Consider the following 22,676-nt stretch of genomic DNA (forward strand, 5'->3'; position numbering starts at 1 on the left):
CCTAGATCCATTTTGTTGATGTCTTTCTGAATGGTTTCTCTCCATGGCATTCCTTGCTCACAGAAAAATACCATTATACACTTTATGTGTCCTAAAATTACAATGATTCACACTAATGATACACGCAATGTCAATGCAAGTGATTCTTTTGCTGGATCTTTTTACCTTCATGACACTTTCTCATATTTCCAACTCACAAAATGACAATGGTAGTTGAGACAATTGTATCTACAATATCATATGGGCATAGAGCATTTCAATATGCAGTCCCTCAACTATGGAACAAAATTCCTATTAATATCAAAGAATGTTCTTCTCTTGATATATTCAAGCCTCTGTTAAAGTCTTACCTTTTTCAAATGTAATTTTGTACCATTCTTTATACAATACAATGTTTTATACATGTAGTTTCAGTTTGGATATTCATCATGCTATTATGTTCTTATCATTTCATTTCTTCTGTACTCACTTCTTGATTTTTTTCTATTTCCACAGCGCTTAAAGACTTAATTGTAATTTGCGCTATATAAAAACTGAGTATTATTATTATTATTATTATTATTATATAATCTACCAAATATTTTAATTCATAATGCAATTCAGATGAAAAATTATGTAAAATTTAAGAGACATAATATTGGAAAATCGGGTAACAATCCTTTGAAAAAAATGTTTAAAAATCATAATGGGGTTGTAACTATCCTATTAATATCCATAACTTCTATCAGGAATTTGTAAATAATTTTTGGTTACTTATCAATTTCAACAGTGCTCCTTTTCACAAAACATTTCTTTGCAAGTTTTGAACTGTCGGTAGTCTAAACTTTAAGACATTTTGTTTGCTATATGGGCACCTCCTGTGCATTGGCAGAATGTTATGGATCAATCTTGATTAGAAAGTTTGCAGAGTTAGACTAGTCAAGTTGAATGTCACGAGAGATTCAGTATCCCACTGCAAGTGTAATTAATTTTGGGAAATTGACCATAAAACCTAGTTCTCAACGCAGCGCACATTCACTTAGCACCATGACAACGCATGCCCCCCAAACCCCGATTTATCCCATGGACTTCAAAAAAAAATTCTATGACAACCTTTTTTCTTTGTATTGTCATGTTCATGATATATTCTCAAGATTTGCTGAACAAATTTAGTGCATGAGATGCACTAATAAATCTACAAATATATCTGTTTGATTTGACCTGGAAATATTTTCTGCTTTCTTATGTTCTATCCTATTTATGTTGTATTTTTGTGTTTGTGCATTCATCTGAGACGATCTTTTGCACAATTATGTCTTGAGCATTAGATTTCAAGGGGAATATATTGCCTTTTATTACTATTGTTTCATGACTGCATTTATTTGATTATATTGTTTGAATCCTGCCAATTTTACAAATATACACAGCCTTCAATTTCAACGTCTATGTATCTCAAATATATTTGTGCTTTAGAACTACTTGAAGTAGTGATGAAAAAAGGGTCACTGTATTTAAACCAAATTTCTGGTAGTTAATTCATTTCGAGTTGTATATAATCACTAGCTATTGCAGGATGATTGAGCAATTCATGCAGTAACAAATACGGGAACAACTAAAAGAGGTATACAAAATGAAGCAGTGTTTATGTGGGTAACAAGTTGGACCCCTTGGTATAATTATAACAAACAGAGAGCAAATGCACAATCAATAAAGCTACCTTGCGATGTATCAGGTAAGCTTTTTGCCATTGATGCAAGACATTCATCACGCTTAAACAATAATTGATTGAAATGTCACTTTTCCATGAAACAATTAAATTCTAATTTTGATGGCAATAGGCTTTCGGTACATCTCAAAAACTTCAGTGGGAAATTCAATGAAAGCCTGGTCGCATGGAAACACCCGTACAATCACTTACCGATTAGACAATCACAAGGATACACTGGGACCCTAAAGCAAGATGACATTAGAAATATGAAACCATGGACTTATTAAAACAGATACATGAAATAAAACTCTGATTCAGAGTATATTCAAACTGTAAAAGGCCATTTGTATCAATTAGGCAAGTCATAGTCATAGGCACTGGAGCTTAGATTCGGCAATCAGCTGTGTTCCCCCGTATGTCGGCCAGCTAATTGGCAAAAAATGCAAATGTTAAGGATCCTAAAATGGACATCCTATTTGCCAGAGGCATAAGTAGGCACAAGGGAATTATCAAGAAGTCTAAAAATTTGCAATGCAGGAATACAAAATCCAGATTGATGAGGCAAGGTTTCGCATCTTCTTCGATCACAAATGAGCTCACAGATGAGATAAATTAAATTGCGGAATAGCAAGCAGAAAAACATTTTGAGCTTTAAGACATAACTCGTTCCTGAAAATCAATCCATTTTGAGACTCTATTGGGCAAGGCAATTATGGAAATTAAGGGGGCACATGTATATGAAAAATTACAGATAATCGCACATACTGGTGCAGGACATTCAGGCTTCCTAGCTTGTGGGTCTAACAGATGGATGTTTGAATATTCAAATGGCTTCAGGATATTACTTCTGGCGGCCTGTCCATGGTCATAAACTACTTCATAATGTCTCTCTCAATGGCTTTATCCATCAAATGCTTCATTGTTGGTGGGGGTTAGCTCGGGAGAAAAGGTCGATTGAAATTGCAATAAGGTACAAGACACAAGGCCAGAATAGGCATAATTGAATAATTGCTCCTATTCAAATAGATAGCGATTTCCTGACCAATTTATCTAACTGGATCAAATAAGCAATACCGATGGACAATAGTAGTTAGCTTCTTAGAAAGAAAGTAAGAAAGTGACCAACCTTCTTGAAAATGGTCCTAAACAGATGGCCAATGACCACTACAAAGTCTAAATAAAACAATTATGACCATAATGAGATTAAATTTATCTCGATCTTGAGACTGATTGCATCACTAGGGATAATTGTGAGGGTTTAGAATTTGGCCAATGGCCTTTGTAATATCCATGAAAACAATTTAGGTACTAACAAGTATATACATCTATCAACATTTGGAGAATGATTACTATAAGTCTAAATAGAGATAACTTTCACCATTAACAAAAATAAAATAGGATTGGATAATGATGGGTCAAAATAAAGTTTGGTAACAAAAGGCCTGGGGCAAAAGTTGCCAGAGCAAATGCAGGATCACCAATTCAATATAAAAGTTAGGAAACTTAGCAGCAATCTGTTTGGTTATTATATTGTCTCTTAACCCTTTAAATTATCACTTCCATGATGAATTCCACACTCCTAACATCTGAGGTAGATGTGAACATGTTATTGCATAGATGGGACTAAGACTGTGTCTGGGACTTTAAAGACCATCAATACTACTGGGCAAGAAGGGATTAGACCACACGGCGAGGTCACTGACAGGTGGCTATCTCATTAACTCAGCTCTCAACTAACATAAGAAAAAGAGGATCATGGGGGACCAACAGGCACCGATTGGGGAAGTTTTCTATATAGAGGGAACAAGTAGCTACAAGTAGGACAGTGTGGCTTTAAGCGTAACCCGTTTGATTTCCAATGATCAGAGACATGCCTTCACTGCCCTGGTTAACCCTTTGTATGCCACACAAATAATCCCCCTGTGCCACATTGTACAGTGAAACCTGTCTTTAAAGACCACCCAAGGGAGACAAGAAGAGTGGTCTTGAAATTGATGGAGGAAAAAAAAGTTTTGAAATGTCACGACGTTGCCATTTATATACCTACAATTTTTTAAGAGAAATATTTATTTTTATCAGAGAGGGGGAGAAGGGAGAAGGGGGGGGGGCAATAAATATAAACTCTTCCTTATTTCCCATGTTACACTTTGCGTTGCTTAATGCAATCGAGTTTCAAACTTAATCTTATATTCAACCAATCTAACAAGTTTACCTCATGCCTTTCTTATTGATCAGTGTCAATGTACATACTGGTTTTAAAAGGTCACTAATAATACAACACATCTGCAAACATTTATTTCTTCTGATTAACAAGAGGCGAAATATATTACAGTGAGAAAAAAAAAATCACTGGAAATAGCCTTTAACCTCAGGGTTCTGGGCTTGATGAAAAAAGTCCATACAAGTCACGAAAAAGTACAGAGTACATTAGACTACATGTACATCATCATTAGCGATGTAGACACAGAGCTTATATCAAGAAGGCGTGTCACTTGATGCTGTATCATGGTAGTAAAGTCCCCTGATACCAGTTTTTTTTTTTTTTACATCTTTACAACAATCCTTCTCGCTCTAAACAAATCATAAAGGTCATTCCACAAAGTTGGGGCAATTTTTGTGACAAACCAGAAGTGAGAAAATATGTCTCCTATCAACTATAACAATGTCTGCTCGAATTGAGTTTTGCATGAAAAGCATAGCCAACTATCTTCAGAAGTACTCAAGCTTCATGTTGAATCAATAATATGGACCCAAAGATTATGTAATGTTATATGAATATGGTGTCCATGTAACGCTGGTAAAAAGAGAAATGTGTATCAAGCAAAGATTTTGAAGAAAAGCAACTGAAACAGGAACGATTCTGACAGGGCACTGCTACATGTATATTCATTGCATAAAAATCTTCAACGAATAATTTCATCTTCCATGTGTAGTAGAAGATCTCATACTAATGGACACTGTCATATTTTTTGCCCCAATTTCATGGAATGATCCATAACACTATTTCAAGATGAGAATAATCTCGGCCACCGATTAATATCTCTTCCAATATCTTCTTGATCATTCAAACTATGATGAAGAAGTCATAAATATCTCATGACACTCTCGTGGAAAAAAAAACTACTCAAGACAATTTGAATGAACAAATGAAGGGATAAGAATATCAGCCGGAGTATCCGACGTTCTCTTTTATTCATGGTAGAGTGCGATGTTAAAAGGGCAAATTAGGAAGCAAATCAAATTCTGGCGAGTATGTACACAGGTTTCTCAATGACTAATGGGTAGTGGAAACAATCCATCTAGCTGCCCAAGCGTACATGAAACAACTCATCAATTTGATTATTCATAATTTATCGAGCCTGTCCATCATGCAAGGCATGTCGTGAAATTTCCTGGGTCAATAGTCATTATGGAGCGTTTCCCTTTTTCCGAAACAGCTAGTTGGCTACTATTACCGAAGCTGATGATCAGGGAAGCCCAGCATAAACATATACTGTGATGACAACTAAGCTATGTTTTTGGTCTTATCCATACGTTGCTTTTCCTCCTTCACTTAATGGGACAACTATTAAATACTCCCCCACTAACAGTGGCGTACCTGGGGTACTCCGTCAGGGGGGGCAAGCGACCGAAACAAACAAAAAAAGGCAATGCTAATTTTCACTTCTGGCGAGCGAGCGAGCAAAAAAAAATCTTTAAGTAACGTTTGGTATATAAATAATAATAATAATAGCTAGTTCTTATATAGCGCTTTTCAGGACCGGAGGCCCTCTCAAAGCGCTTTACAGATGTATATATTATTACCCCGGTCATAGGATTCAGGCTTACCCGCACACAATGTATGCACATTCTCCACTGGTATTGTTGCAAGTTGGGGTGGGAACATTCACTTGTTAGCGACGTTAATTTCATTTTTTTGCAAAGGAGCGTAGCGAGCAAGAAAAAAAAAATCACTTCTTTTTTAATAATTGCCACTTAAACTTGGTTCAATTGTCCCATGCAGGGCGCGGGAACAATATTGCGTTTAGGGTGATTTTATACCCATTTTAGCTAGCGAGCCAAAATACATCTTTCTCTCAATGAATTGCTATATAAAATTCGTTTCATTGTTGCAGGTCGGGGCGGGCACAATCGTGTTTAAGACAATGTCAATCCCATTTTGGCGGGAAGGCAACCCTCTACATTTCTCTTTTTAATGATATTGTAGCAGGTTAGTGGTGGGCACATAATTCCACGAGCTAGCGAGCGTAGCGAGCGACCGAAAAAAATCACTTCTCTTTTATAGGGAAAATATGGTACATAAAACTTGGGTTCTTGTTCCATGTCAGGGACGTGATTATTAAAAGCGGTGTTATTTCTAATTTGGCGAGCGAGCGTAGCGAGCGAGCGAAAAAATCACTTCTCTTTTATAGGGAAAAATATGGTACATAAACTTGGGTTCATTGTACCATGTCAGGGACGTGATTATTAAAAGCGGTGTTATTTCTATTTTGGCGAGCGAGCGTAGCGAGCGAGCAAAATTTGTAATGATAATTGGTTCATAAATTTCAGATTTTTTTGTTGCAGGGCAGGGCTTACACAATGTCTGAGCTGATGTTAATTCCGTTTTGGCGAGCACGAGCACACCAAAACTTCTTTGAATAACGTTTGGTACATAATTATTAACTGGTTGTTGCAGGTTGGGGCGGGCACGTTAGCGATGTCAATTCCATTTCATTCCATTCCATTCCATTCCGAAAAAAATCACTTCTCTTTTATAGGGAAAATATGGTACATAAAACTTGGGTTCTTGTTCCATGTCAGGGACGTGATTATTAAAAGCGGTGTTATTTCTAATTTGGGGAGCGAGCATAGCGAGCAAGCAAAAAAAAAAAATTCTCTTTTAATAGAAATTAATAAATAAACTTGTTTTTATTGGTGCAGGTCAAGATGGACGCAATCGCGTTTAACATGATTCAATTCCTTTTTGGCGAGAGGGCGAAAAAACTCTTCCATTTTTAATGATATTGTTGCAGGTCAAGGGTGGGCACAATTGTTTCCAAAGCAATATCTATTCATTTTATTCGCGAGCAAGTGTAGCGAGCGAGAAAAATGAATTACTCTCTTTTAGTAACATTTGGTACATACACTGTGTGTTATTGTTGCCATGGTTGCAGGTCGGGGCCCGTCGGGGCAGGCACAATTGTATTCTAGGCAATGCTAATCCTTTTCTTTTTTTCAGGGGGACGAGCCAGTGAAAACATTTAATACAAAATAGGCTAGCAAGCAGTTCGCGCCAGCGAAGAGTTTCGAATTTGTTATATAACTTATATTTTCCTATTTTCATTTGTCTTAATTTTTCAGGGCCGTAAGCGGAATATTTTTCTGGTGGGGGAGGGGGAAAGATGCGTTAAAAGTTTTCGAAGAATCTCAAAAGCAAAAGGAGTGAAGGGAGTTCGAGCGACCGAACTGGTCATGAGGGTACTTTTGCATTTTCAAAAGTAGAATTGAAGGATTTGGTATAGGCCTACACTACATTTTCAGGAAAAAAACTGTACGTTTTCAAAATATCTGGGGTCAACTGCCCCCCCCCCCCTGGTGCGTACGGCCATGGTCTTTTTTTTTTTAATTTCCCCATTTTTTTCCTTTCCTTTTCTTTTCCCTTTTTCTTCCTTTTCTCTTCTTCTTCCTTTTTTCTTTCCTTTTTCTTTTTTTCCTTTTTTCTCTTTTTTTCCTTTTTTCTTCCCTTTTCTTCTTTTCTTTTTCTTTCCTTTCCTTTCTTTTCTTTTCTTTCCCCTTTTTCTTTTTTCCCCTGGAGCCCGTCAGGGGGGGCACTCTGCCCCCCCCTGCCCCCCCATAGGTACGCCAGTGCCCACTAAGGACCACTTTATAACAATCTTCTCGTGGGTAGGTTTGATGTCGGTTGTAGAAAGTTGTATAGGAGTATATCGTCTGTTATAGGCCTTCTCTTAACTACAATATGTTTTTACTCTGCCTTTATTATTCAATGCTTTTAAATATCCTCATGGAGTATATTATGGTAGAGGCGTCGGAGTCGAGTGGTTTAAGCAGTTGCCATATGCCCTCAGAGTGACCATATGGTAGGAATACTGCTCAAGGAGTGGAGATGGTGCACATTGTGCATAAGTGAATCTGATGAATGGTGTAATAATATCTGTAAAGGGCTTTATTGATGATTTTCTTCCAAATTTCCATATGTTGTAGCTAAGACAATTGTCTACAAGCTTAGTCACCACCATTTTCATTTTGATGACGTCATCATAGTGAAAATTTTGATTAAAGGCCATATGTTAGAAATTTCTTAATTTGCATGCTATGCCTAGGGAAGGTGAATTTCGTTCACATCATAAATCTATATGACATTGTTTTTTTTAGCAGTAACATCGCTTATTTTTGCTCTATTTTCGCCCACCTATACTTGTTCCGAACAAGTATTACATGTCTAGTTATTATAATATTACTTACATGCTTCTCTGATATAGGCCTTCTCTGTCCTGATTGGCTGCGGTTCAGCAGCGGCTTCGCAGACGCACCAGAAATCCTCATCGCCAAAGTACTCCTGCACCTCATCTTTTGTTATGGCTAGACAGAGAATCAAGGAAAGTATACAGAATAAATCCCCATGACAACCATAAGATCTAAAAAAATTATGATGATGATCGTGATGGTGATGGTGATGGTGATGATGATGATGATGTTGATGGTGATGATGATGATGATGATGATGATGATGATGAGGACGATGAAAGTGATGATGATGATGATGATGATGCTGATGGTGATGATGATGGTGATGGTGATGATGGTGATGAAGTTGATAATAAAGATATGGAGATAATGCTCTGTTATATCGATTTCTATATTTTGTTTTGGTAATCATCTAAGATACTTATTGATTATTTTTCCATCGGCTAATAATTCATTCATGATAATGATTGGGAATTATTATTTTTGGTTCATGTTTTGGTATTTTATCAGCCAGTGATTATCTTATCCTCCCCATCAATGAAATCTTATCTTCCAGCTTTAAGAACTGTAAAATATGACATTAACATAGTTATCTAATGAAAAATCAAACCCCCTAAAAAAAAGCAAACAAACCTATGAATGGGGAGAAGGCTTCAATACTTAATCGTTTTTCAGTATAAAAATAAAGAGATGTACTACAATTCCTTATGCAGTCTTAATAATATTTGAATAACCAATAGACCAATAACTACCAAGCATTTGAAAAGAAGTATTCATGCTTTTTGGCTACAAAATGTAAAGACTTATATATCTTGGAAGTTATATATAACTAATAATAGGACAGTAGAGAAAAAATGCAGAACTTGTTTCTGTATTACAATTCATGAGCATCACAAAAAATAACTGTTCCATGAACAGAGATGACATCATTTTGCATGGCCATGTTCCTCCATCAACACAACTGTTTCCCATCCAATATTTCATAACACGAAGGTGAAAACAAATGAGTTCATTCTTGAGCGGTCAAAACACACCCAAAATACATTGTCGTACAAAAGCCTGAATTAAACTTAATTGTAAATTATGTGGGCCTCAGCTGCTCGGCAATGCCAGGCAACCTTACCAGCCAGACACGATCCCACGCAACAGTTGCACCCTTACTGTGATTTACAGCTATGCAGGGCGGGCCGATCGTGTGCTCTGCCACGTTTGGCTCATACATGCCAGCCCGACCAGTAAGGCCTGTCCTCATTAGCTTGAGATTGCCAAATAGCCCGCTATTTCTGATTTGGGAAATAATCCCAAAGTTGCAAATCGTGTCATCATCAGCTCGAGACTTGAACTTAAAACTTGAAACTTGATATTTTCCTCAGTGTTAATTTGTGCATAGTGCAAGCCTTTGGGCTGGTGAGGACGCACCGGACAAATAGCGGTATATTTTACAAACTAGCCCAAGATATCTTGGGATGATTATCTCAACCAAATATCCCACTAATTGCAACTTCAGGCTGATGAAGCCGCAAATTAACTGGATAATTTGCGATCGGGATAGTTAAAAAAGCGGGATATTTGGCAATCTTGAGCTGATGAAGACATGCCTAGTATGGTATGAGTACAAGTTTATTGGCGTGTGCTCAGAGTGAGAAGTGGATCTAATTAAGAGGAACATAACTCTCAATTTCTTCTAAATTGAAAGCCTGTCTGTGAGTTGCCTCTTAGTCTTAACAATGTAGATTGATGAGAGAGAAGCGCACTTTAGTATCTCAAAAACAGAATCCAACCAATTAAATGCTCCATTAAATCTTCTCCCCCCTAAAAAGCATTATCATATGTTCCCAAAACTTTCAGAAATATTGATATCATGAAAACTATGAATGCAATCGTAATCAGATCACACCTCTGCTTAATTAATTTGTTATCAGTGACGCGCGAACGTTAATTAATGGGTTAAAGGCCAAATGAAGGATTGATTGCCGTATGACCTCAAACTAATCTATTTATCCCAAGCACAAATTAATCACCATTTTTTTAAAATTCTTATCATGAACATCAAAGTAGGGGGATATTATCCATTTGAAATGAATTTGATAACCTCATTTTCAGAAGTAGGTTTCGTTTTAGGATATTAGGAATGGTCAACTCTAATGCACTTTCGGGGTGATGGATTCGAATTTTGTGCATACAAGCAAGTTTGACACAAAATCTAATGTTAACTATTTAAATAAAGGTTAATCTGGTTGTCAGAGGATTGTTCATCATAGCAACCAATACCCTAATATACTTGAAAAGTAGCCATTTTGTAACAGGTACAAACAATTTAAACTGACCATTGAAAGTTATTGAATTGATTAAAAGAGTTAAGAATAATTTGGTTCCAGAATGAATTCGCACAATGCAATGTTAAAGTGGAAAACTCTTTCAACTTTAAATATGTTGGGTCTTTTTTTTTAGAAATATTTCAATCTTTACTTGTTGGCACAGTTCCTTTGGCTCTTCATACAAGATCTAATCTGATTTTTGTCAAATCTAAAGGAATATTCAACAGCACCTTTAACACCTTCTAAACATTTCATGATGCGTCTAATATCCCTATACATGTATGTCTTTTTAGATCATAAGACATCCAACTTAATATTTGCTTAATTAATAAATAATATAGTAATGTCACACAATGATGTATTTGAAATACTTACATAAGGCTATATGTCTAATATCCTCATAGTATTCATCAAAGGTACCAATAGAATGTGTCCTGCCATCAGCTATCTTCTCATCATTGCATATAAAGTAGACATTGGGAGAGGGACCGGCCTTGCATTCTAGATCCACGCTTCTTTTTGTAATGTAAGAATCCTGTGGAACGATGAAGAACTGCGTCGGAGGAAGAGGGGTCATGGTTGTTGGGACATCTGCAAGGGAAAAGAAAGAGAATAAAATGAATATGCAATTTAGTTGAATGGCAGTGGTTAATATTAGAGAATATTATAAAACAGGGTATCTGTGAGGGAATAACCTATTAGCTGAATATGGGAGGGAGATTTCTAAACTAATTATCTTCAGAGCCACATCAGATTTGAGAAATTCATCCAGCCATGGTTCAACACAATGATTTTTATTGGGGGGGGGGGGGACTTGCTTAAATTGATTATTAACTGAGAATGATTTTGCAGGGGACTTGAATTTTTTTTTTTTTTTGGGGGGGGGGGGAGGGTGGCAATTGCTTTATCTTCAGTAACAAATTTATAAAACTGAACCTATTCAGAAAAATGTAAATAATTCCTTGAGCAGGATGTATGTTATTTGATTATAGTTTGACAAAGACATAACTTAGTCTGTAGGCCTATACAAACAACGACTTCTTGCTTATGAAGATAACAGTCCTTATGTTTCATGGATGTAGTTTATCATAATCGAAACTAAGTAATGGATGACTAATATTGTAGCCTTTGCTTGTAGACAAGTTGAATTAGGGTCAAAGCGTCAAATAACCTGGCAATAACGTAAATCGCTTGTCAAGTGTACTTTGCGGATATTCTTCCCAAAATTGACCTTTGACCCAAAGTGCCAGGATGCCTGCATTCTAGGGTGATATCCAGAGACAACAAGGAGTATCTGCTTTCCAGACGACCCTCCCTTTTCTTTGATCTCTGTCGGTAAGAGATCAGATGACTTGGGCACCAAAGCCTCATCTTTCATATTCACAACCTTCGCACTGATCTGGAGGATGCTCAATGCGATTACGGGAGTGTCATCACTGCCCCGGTTGCACCACCGCAAGTGGTGCGAACCACCCTTGAAGCACTGCACAAACGGTTGTAAAGCACTCGCTCCTGTGACAACTGATTTGCAGTCAATTCCTACACTTACTGAATTCCCAACTCCAACCCTGGACCCAGCACTACACCTAACCCTATAACAATGCTAGCCCTAACCCTAAACCTAATCACAACCCTAACACTAATTCTTTACTTCTAACAAAGTAAAGCCCAGAGCAATGCTCACTGGAGCAAAATCTTATGTCGAGACACACGCCATCAATGAAAGCTATGCACAAGCCATGCGCGCACAGTTGTAACAGTGTGACGAAAATTGTGGTAATGTATGAAAAGATTCAGCTGTGGGATTGATCTAGAGAGGATGCAGAGAAAGAAGGGCTCATTTTCTGTAAGCTTTCATGAAGCACAGGACTGGAATGACTAGTTGTGCAAGGATATTAAAGGAATCTGGAGAAACCATCTCAATATCTGAGGCAGGATTTTTGTCATCTTTTGATGCCGAAAACAGAATCCACAAAGTGATTCCCCACACACTATGGCTCTCTGAGTTTTCTTATTCAGCTAATGGGGATGGGCTTAAAATAGATCAAAGAGAATATAGGTTTGTTTTGATGATTATATGGCCATGATGTAATCTTCACATGCCTTGTATTCTATTCTAGCCTTTCCCCCTTTGTATCGATTTGCAGGCCATCTATGTGATGTTTACTACTCCCTCTCTTGTTCACTATTTATATCACTGTTTATCAGTACTCTCCTCTCTTTTGCTCTTGCTTTCTTTTTAAATTTTTCTACCTTTCTTATTTTGGGACTTTAATTGATTTATCTCTCTCTCTCTCTTTCTCTCTCTTTCTCTCTCGTTCTCTCTATCATTCCACTTTCTTTTTTTTCTCTCTCTCTCTCTCTTAAAATATTTATCCCCCCCCCCTCTCTCCTCTCCTGACTACTCATACTTTACTACTCCCTCTCTTGTTTACCTGTTGTTTCTTTCTCTACATTCTTCCTCTTCACTCTCTCTCGCACTCTCTCTCTCTCTCTCTCTATCTCTCTCTCTCTCCAGGATATGTCTCTCTTTCTGCCTTTTCCCTGTCTCCCCTTTCCCTGTCTCCCCTTTAAATTGTTCTCCTACTCTTTACTGTACGAAGAAATAATATCCCCAAAACACCACTCCATGATCATAGAGATACTGCTCCCAATATGAGCAGAATTGACATAATGTCACTTCCCAGTCGATAGAAATAAAAACCCGATGTCACAAACACTCTCCTAAACCACACACATCGCATTTACTATCCAGTAACTAACCCTCAGATGTTGCTTCCATCAAACATGTCACATAACATGTCACAAAACCTGGAAGACGGAGGAAGAGCAGGGACTATACTTGGCTATAAACACAGCTCGACTTCTCAACCCAAAAGAGATGCATGTGAAGTACATTAAAACTAACAATTTAATACGACACACTTCAACAGAGCATACCGATTTAAAACATGCAATTAAAATTATAAAGAAAACAGAAAAAGCTTAAACTGGCTCTTACAGGAGAAAGAAAGATATAAATCTAGTATTACAGTGTGTTGTTTTATTCCAGTTCTCTCGTGATTTTGATTGTATATGTGATATTCATCACTTAAATGTTTTTACCCGACTTTAAAATAAATATAAAAAGGTTTTTCCTAAAGCTATCTTGTAGCTTTCCAGTATGATACTTTTCAATGGACATTGCATGGCAGTATTTTTTGCTACGAAATAAGGAAAATATCTTATGAATACTATTCATATCTGCTGCCCATCCTCACCGAGACAACAAAGAGCTTCACAAAACCAGATATTTCACCTTCAAATTGGCAAAAATTGGGATGATCAAATACAGCGTGTAGGCACGTGCAGCTAGCTAAATAAAACTTTTCACCACATTCCCCTTTTTCTTCCTCTCTGCCATAAGTAGAATACCATACATAGATACAAAGTGCAATAGAACTCATCAAAGTTTGTCACAGAGGATATCTGCACCCCCCCCCCTTCGTCCTGTGCCCCCTTTCATAACTTGCCTTCTCATTCTCCCATCTACCGCAAAAGCTGGGTTTACGTTTGCACATAATGGTAGATTTGCCCACGATATACATTAAGAATTTCTTGAAAGCATTCACAGCTAAAGCTGCGGTTAGATGATAAATCTAATCTAAACCAAAATGTAATTTTTCAAGTAATCTCATGTGATGAAGTTATGAATTTTGTTACTTTATATTTCTCTCTAAAGCATTCAGTTTGTCCCTTTTTTTCTAGACCAATTAACTAAATTAAAGTAATAACTTATATTATAAAATATCTACTAATTATAGTCTGAACGTCATATCATACAAAAATCTGGGCGGGGCTTATCGTGAGCGCTCGCAGATGATTGGCCAGCTGTCATATCAATTGACCTATTAAAGATTAGTTTCTCTATAGGATGATTCTTAATACAACGTTTCTTGATTACCCAACTTTTGTATAATTTCCTACAGTCTGAACAGACCTGCTAACGGATCCCTTAGGCAATGGGTTTAAGTACTCAGTGTGAACACCGCCGCTATGAGCGATTCCAAAGATGCGAGATATAACCTGAGCTTGTTGACTGAGAACTGGACAAATGAAGTGTTATATCATCGTGATCCCGACAGTAAAGAGACCTGACATGAAGAATGCTATGCGGGACTAAGCGACCCTCTGAGAGCCACACACAGCTCAATTGCTTTAACAGAGCTCAGTTTACTCTTCATGACTACTATAACCCTCTTTGAATTTTGATTGTATATTTGAAGAGGATAAATGGCCGTGCCCTATATGGTAAACAAATAATTTAAAGTTACATATATACCAATATAACACAAAGTACCAAAAGTGCTGCACAGGATGAAGTATAGACACAGAAATTTGAATAGATGGGTCTGCCTAGAAATTAAAACTTGGCAAAAACACAAGGAAAAAATCGGTAAGAAATAAATCCTTGTAAAGATAGGGAAGGTTACCTGACCAAAGAGATATACTTCTTGGCTTCCTTGGCTAGACCCAAAAAACGCTAGATGAAGCCAGTTTCATAAAGGCATAGAATGATTGGATAGATAGAAATCTATTCAGCATATAACATTGTATTTCAGTGAAACACAAATATAGTCCATTAAAAGATACAAATAGCCTTGAACTTTTGTCCTTTGCACGTTTTTGTATAAAATAAATCAAATCATTTAATTATAGGTAAATACAGATAAGTGATTAAGATTTAAAGTGTATTAATGATTGGTGTATAAGTTTCCTTTTCCTTGTCGAGTTTGTTTGAACAAAAATCTTTTAGGTAAAATTTATTTAATTTCTCTTGAATAGAAAATAAAAGTGGCTCTGACTGTCTGACATGAAACTAAAAAATACTGAATTTCATTCATAAACTAAAATCCCTCCTCCTTCAAATATAAATGAATAGAACTATCTCTGAAAAATGAGCTATTCTCCCAAAGTCTCTGGCACAAAATGAATACACAAAGATGTGATTCAGAGAAAAATAAATACAAATATCAGAAATTCAATGCAGCATTTAAGGCTTGTTTGAGAATGAGTAACTCTTCAAATTTTGGCTTTTCGGCATGAAAGCCTGGAATCTGCTGGCTATGTGAGATGGCTATCTCAATTTGCTTCTAAAATGAGCTTAAATAAACCTTTTTTATACCCCAATCCACAAAATTGGTGACAAAAGACTGGGGTTTAATTTCACCTCCAATCTCGTATAATCTGAGGGAGTTGCATTGTGGTGGTGGTATTAATACCCGAGAATGATATATACACAGTTCATTGTTGTTGCCGTAGTGACTCACTGGCCCCCCACATTGGAAACGGGTTCCTTACTTGGATATATATGCTCCGATTGAATGCACCCCAATCTAAGAGTAGCAGGAGGAGAATAATGTTGACTGAGAACGAGACGGGGTCGAGAGTGTTATGAAACCCCGACATGAAATGCAACCTGGGAAGATACCACGAAGCGTTTGTTCGAGGTGTATACACAGACGCTTCGGGTTACCGCCCGCCCTCGCTTGGTGGGGGAAGAGGAGGGCATGAGCGCAACGACACGCTCGCTTCAACGAACGAGTGGGAACTGAGCGGAGAGAAGATAAAAAAGGATTGAGCTAATATTAACTCTGCCAATGCGGGCGGAGTGATAAGACCTCCCAACAAAGTGGCACAATAGTCATTTATCATCAAATCTGATTTGATTCACGGAGTCAGACGAGGAGTGACCCCCTTTTCATCGGCCGAGGACTGAATTACAAATGATGCTAGGGATCCGAGGAGATTTCTTTGCTTTAGTGGAGAGAAAACAAATTTATCATGAAGGGCTAAAAGCCCAAATTAATCATTCCTCATTTATTTCCTTTCATTGGGGAAACAATGGTGAAGAAAGGAATATAGGAAGGGCAAAGATGTAAGGTAACGTTATTTGGGAAATTGCAGTGCTTGACAAATTTATAAGCATCAGAATTTCAGACTTGGAGAATACATCTAACTACTTATGACATTTTAGGTTGAGAGTGTCAGTATCAGTGAAAGATGATGCCTGTTGAGGTCAGTAATGACTAATAAATTTGCAAATATTTCTGGAATATTTGCCCCAGTATGGACAATCCCTTTATATTACATTTTGTTACTGATTTTTACTCTCTCTCTCTTGGCCTCTTCAACTATTCTCCTCTTCTCAATATTTGTTTCTTTATTACATGAAAGTAAGGCTGCGACGTGTAGTCGAATGCTCGAGTACCCGCACGGTTGACAACTACTCGGGTACGATTTCTCGTACCCGAATATTCGGCCGCAAAAAAAAAAAAAAAAAAAAAAAAGTCCAGGCCCACGCTTATCCGTGCCAGGGAGAGCGCTGGCCGCTGGCATGGTACCGTCGGTAAAAATGTTTCCCAACTCGAGCACTGTCAAACTCACCACTCTGGGACCAAATGTCCAGATTTTTGTTTGGACTCAGAGGACAATGGATTATTCTGCCATCTTGGGTTTTTAAAACAGCATTGTTTACTGTTATTATTATTATTAAATCAACGCCTTCAACTGCAACTCTAAGTAAAATTGCATGTGTTTTCGGCGAGGGACCTGGGAAACTGCCGAGTGGTATGGTGGTGGCAAAAAAAGAAAAAAATTCAAAAAATTCAACAAAATTCAAAAAAATTCAAAAAATTCGAACAAAATTATAAAAAAACATGGCGTCCGAATATTCGAGTATTCGCTTGTGAGCCTGGGAGTGTATTCGGGTACCTCATTGCACTGTTGTGCACAGCCTTACATGAAAGCATAGCAGACTTTTATTTGAGATATTTTGATACCAAGTAATTCTTCCAGCCTAACTAGTTGCACATAGGACATGACAATGTCATCTGAGGTTAATTTGAGTAATACAAATCTTTTACAGCTCCACAAAGTCTTTGAAAATGCAACCTCTTTCATTATAGAATATAATAAATAGATATTTTAAAAAAAGGTTTAAATATTTGTCTGCCACTACATTAGAGAGATATTACCGACAGTGATTACAACTTTACAAAAATTATAACTTTCTCATTTTTTGTCAAATTTCATTCAGACTTTTACCAGTCTAACTTCTCTGATTTTTCTGCTTTCCTCTAAAGTGATTTGCTATGAAAATTAGATTTCCTTTTAACACAGGGGTTTACAATTGTGAATCAAACACATGAATCAAAGAAAATGCAATTCTGTCTCTCATAAAACTGGATTATTGGTAAAAAAATTGCATGTAGAATATCAGAAAATTGTTATTTTGGGGCAAAAAAAAAGCAATCACCCCCAACAACATTCTCCTCCCCAATCCATCACACATATACAACAAGTAACGAAGAGACAAGCATGATTCATTTATTACACCAATGTTATCTGTACTCTACTAATAGGATCAGATTGGCAATACTGAATGAAATGACGTTTTACTCTCTTTAATTGATGAATCACGTCCAAAATCATTTGGATGTCGCTTACATAGTTAAGAAAAACAATCCTGGAGGGCTTTTTAGTAATAACTGTCCCATATAGGGCTTTCATTCCTCCATTGTGAGTGGTATGATGTTGCAATAGCAGGGCGGGAAGAAGAGAAGGGATGGTAATTGGTGTATGTATAGCGTAAGTGGAGGGAGTGTTTTGGTGAAAATGGCCAAATTTTGCTTTAATGCACTGGATAAGGGTTTGATGTTGATGTGCTGTTATTAGCAACATCTTTTGGAATGTCAAACATTCAGCTGAAAAGGCATCAATTTGGGTCTATTTTTTTTTTTTTTTACAATTTTTGTATTTATTAAAAAAAATGCAATGTAGGTGTCGAAAAATAAATGTTCTATCATCGTTTTCTAGGTACTCATTCCCACTCTTTGGCACAATAAAACCCCTTCCCTAAGAAACAATAAAAGCAGTAAAAAACATGGAAACAATCAAACAGAAGAGAAAACAAACAACAAGAAATAATGATGTACGTATGTTTGTTATATGGCCCTATACCAAGACTTATCCCACCACCTTTGAGCAAAGAGTCGATCTAGACAGTCATTGATAAGAGATAAGTGCCAAACATGTCATGAACTAATTGAATACCACCACAGAAAGATTGCATAACACTGATAACCATCTTTGGGTTAGTACAAGAGTTGTATGGCACGACATTTTGTTTTTATTGAGGTCATTGAACTATGGTAAACAAAGGTCACTGACCTCTTAGCTGTGTCCCTCTGATATCATGAAATGAAGACTCTTGATGGTAGCTTCCATTAAATATAAATAGTAATAATACATCTGATGAAAGTCCCAAAAGGGCATTGGCTTTAATGCTGTATTAAAAGATATGAAGTATATTGCCCTTCTGGCTTTCAGCTGAGACATCTTACTTGTATAGCGTTTCATAACGATTATAAATCCCCATCATTGGATTCAATCTGACACTACCCCATTATGTGCACCATCTCCACTCCCTTGGGAGCATGCATTGTCTTTGAATTTTACCATTATATACCGGTATATGCATTCAAGCAGGGCAATGATAATATGATAATATAATTCACAAAGGTGTTGTGGTGCAATGGTTTATTCCCTTGGCTCTTAGTCTAAGGGTTGAGGGTTCGAATCCCAGCTGGGCACTATTGTTGTTTGGTAAGACTTTAATCCACATTTGCCACTCGCCACCCAGGTGTAATGGGTACCTGGCAACTCTTTGAGTAATAAACATTGCAGGGTCAGCGGGAAGTGCAGTATTAATACTCATGTAGCTACCCCTCAGGGTGAACATCCAATCATTACTCATATTTATATTTTCTATCAGGTTTCCTTTCTCTAAAGTGGCAACTAAGATGATGTGAGCACTTTAGCTGGGATTAAACTATAGTCCAGTCTATATAGTCCAGTCACACATCCACTAAACCCCTTTGCTCTTGTCATTGGCTTTATTTATATCCTTTACTGGTATCAATATTCCAACTGATGCCATCTTACACCCTCCCTCTTCCTACTTGCATCACACTTTCTCTTATTCAAAAAGAGACATTTCTTTGAGTCAAACATCAAGTGAAGGCAATTTATTTCCCAAATCTGCTCTCCTCATGCTATTAAGCGCATCTCTAACAACTGACTTAAGATTGGGATACATGTCCGCAAACAAGGGGTGCGTGAAGAGTCCTCTCCGAGCCTGATTCCGGAGTGATAAGCCCCATTATGTACCCCGATACCAGATACGGCTTATGGCACCTTCAAGCCGACTTTGCACCTCTTGGAAGACAGCCGGAGAGGGAGAGAGAGAGAGAGAAAGAGAAAGAGAAAGAGAAAGAGAGAGAGAGAGAATGCCTTTGCAACACCTTCTCATCCTTTAATCTTTAATCCACAATATTCTCTTTCTTGAATCTTCCGGTGATATCTGTCCGTTCGCCAGTTTCAGTTCAATCATTACACACTGATATTCCTATAGTCATGTTTTTAACATACCTCCATTTTTATGTTCACTAAGTTTTACCCCAAAACACATGATGATCTTGCCCTTCTATTCTTCCTTTAAAAAAAATCAAAGTACCTTTGCTGATTTGCTTGGTATAAACCATTTCCTTCTGTTTAATTCAGTTTTAGGTCTACCTTGTAGAGCTGTTGATGTTCGACAAAAGTAAGATTCATTGGATGTTTCTGATTATATCTTTATCCTGAGCTCTAAGCCTCTAACCTGAAAGCTTCATCTATCTTCTTTCATTTCTTACTGACTTTTGTTCCCCCTTCTTGCAGTATTTTTTAATAAAACAGCTCAAATAATAACCCCATTTGCTTTCTATACACTTCTCACATTTATCCTTTCTTCTCTTAAATATTGTCATTTAGATCCATCCTCTTTCATACAAGCAATTGATAGAATATGGTGTGAGATTACACCTACATGTATGTCTGTGATTAGCTGTCAAAGGAACTTTATATATCCAGGTGTGAAAGTGTTAGAATCCTGTCTTAATTTCACGTTGCAAGGACTCAGAATTATACCAATTTCCCTAAGATGCAAGTGGATATTACTATTTCACTTAAAAGGTCCATTCTTCCCTTTTCCTCATCATACCAGTGAATATTATCGCATTACTCTAACATTGAAATATAACCAGCTGTGCATCAGTCATTAAAAGAACTATTAATTCAAAGGGATCGAGTCATGCAAATTAACTACAGTGGAAGTCATCCGTTTTATGCATGGCTTTATATGCTTGTAATTTAAACATTTACATTCAATGCTGCTTTCATTCTTGGTAGGGGAAGGGAAATCATCACTCAAACTTATCCAAGGTGGGGTTGACCTTATAAAAATGACAATATATCTTAATAGTATTGTACTCTTACCTTGAAGGACAGGGGGTAATGGAAGGGGGAGGACAACTATACCATTTCTGCTGTGATTTGTACTTGGGCCCTTGGGGAAGGAGCCATTATGTACCGTTATTTAGAGGTGGGGGACCATAAATGACCATTTGAAAGGTCAACTGAACATGATAAAATAAGTTCCACTGACAGGTGTATTGCACTTTACCTAGCTGGAGAAAGGGGGAAGAGCCACACCATTACACCAATCTTGCCATGATTTGTGTTAGGAGAGGAAACAATTATTGACCACTATTCAAGGTTGGTTATTTGGGATCACAACTGATCATTTAAAAACTTTAACCCATAAAAATGACAAATTACCACTTAGCAATACATTACCATTTACCTTGGTTTGGGGAGGGGGGGGGGGGGGGTTGTAGGGGGTAACTATTATACTAGCCCTGCTATGATTTGTGTGAGGGGAAAGAACCATTTTTCACCATTACTGAAAGGTGGGGGATCACAAACGACCATTTGAAAGGTCATTGTGGTATGAACAGGACCCCAGAGACCTGAATGGCTTGCACTCTGATGGAACTCCCCCGCCCCCATTCCAGTGGTTCAGAAACTCAAGACCAAAGCCCTATTCACACCTAAATTTTGAGGTTCATATTCTATTGAAATTTAAAGCCAACAGTGGGGTTAACAGTGTTGAGTCAAGTTTACTCCCTCCCTCCCAAAATGAAATAACCAAGGTATAAATCGTCCCTTTGTTATTGTTGTATATATATTATACCCACATCTATATATCATAGGATTTCAAGTACTATTAATCATGGATCAAGGAGTAATTTCTTTGTTTAAATCCAGCTAGCAACTCGTCCACCCTGCTATACATTGAAGTGCCACTTGCATCAATCCAATTATTACTTGTGTAAAAATACACTGGAATCGCTGTGATCTCTTTCTCTCTCTCTCTCTCTTTCTAGGCCTATGGTAAAAGTACACATGAACTATAGCACATCTAATTAATGGGGGGGGGGGGGGGGGGTAAGGTGATGCATTACGATAATTTGCTCATCTTCATTTCCCATTTGAGTCATGATACAGAATGGGAGAGGATAACAAGTGCATTACTCAACTTTACTCAAGCATTTCATCAATTATTTCTAGGCCTACTTTATATGATGAGCATCTATTCATAAGTTTGTAAAGCTCTACTGTTTCTAAAGGTCAGGTGGCCACCTGCATAGAAAGACCACCCTCTTCCACTTCTCATACTAAAATCTATATTAAAGGAATGTGGGAGGAAAGACCACCTGTCTTTAATTCTAGTCTCTTTTGACTGGTCTTTATAGACAGGTTGACTGTAAAACAAATGTATTTGACAATATGAATGATTTTGATAAATCTACTTGGCATTTTGAAGAAAAATTCAGTTACTATATTGGTAGTTTTCACCATTGTCTCTCTTAGCCGACTTTTGAGATGATAACTCACCAAGTCTAAGTGGGAGCTTGTTCCCTCAAAATACATCATTTGCAATGTCATTTGTAATGATGGGTAGTTGTATGAAAGCAACATGATGAGATTGATGATTTTAATACCATTTCCCTTTGATAACAATCCATTTAATCACAATGTTTACATTTAATCCACTTATCCTATCTGCCAATTACAAAGGCACAATGATTGAATGAATCATAAAGATTAATTTTTATATGGGAAAAGGTGTTTTTGACAGAAACCAAATGGTATCTGCTGTGTATCATAAATCACAATACTGTGTGTGGTAGACCAAGAAATATTCCCTAAAGACAACAATAGGAAGAGGTTTCTTCAAAGTTATTCTCTGGGCATTCTCAATCGCTACCCATACCAAATTA

General features: G+C 37.2%; 1 protein-coding gene across 7 annotated transcripts in view; it reads right to left on the reverse strand.

The window, feature by feature from the left end:
* LOC100890997 (netrin receptor UNC5C) overlaps positions 1 to 11,085 on the reverse strand; it is a 49,902-nt gene extending 38,817 nt beyond the window's left edge. For all 7 annotated transcript variants that reach the window (XM_030979311.1, XM_030979310.1, XM_030979307.1 and 4 more), the window contains exons 1-2: positions 10,849 to 11,085; positions 8,153 to 8,269 (exon numbers count right to left, since the gene is read on the reverse strand). In XM_030979311.1, coding sequence (XP_030835171.1) covers positions 8,153 to 8,269; positions 10,849 to 11,050 — 319 coding nt within the window. In that variant the 5' untranslated portion in view covers positions 11,051 to 11,085. The remainder of the gene's footprint in view (positions 1 to 8,152; positions 8,270 to 10,848) is intronic.
* Between the last annotated feature and the right edge of the window lie 11,591 nt (positions 11,086 to 22,676).

Source organism: Strongylocentrotus purpuratus, unplaced genomic scaffold (genome assembly GCF_000002235.5).
Source record: "Strongylocentrotus purpuratus isolate Spur 01 unplaced genomic scaffold, Spur_5.0 spur5_scaffold_10, whole genome shotgun sequence".
Classification (NCBI taxonomy): Eukaryota; Metazoa; Echinodermata; class Echinoidea; order Camarodonta; family Strongylocentrotidae; genus Strongylocentrotus; species Strongylocentrotus purpuratus.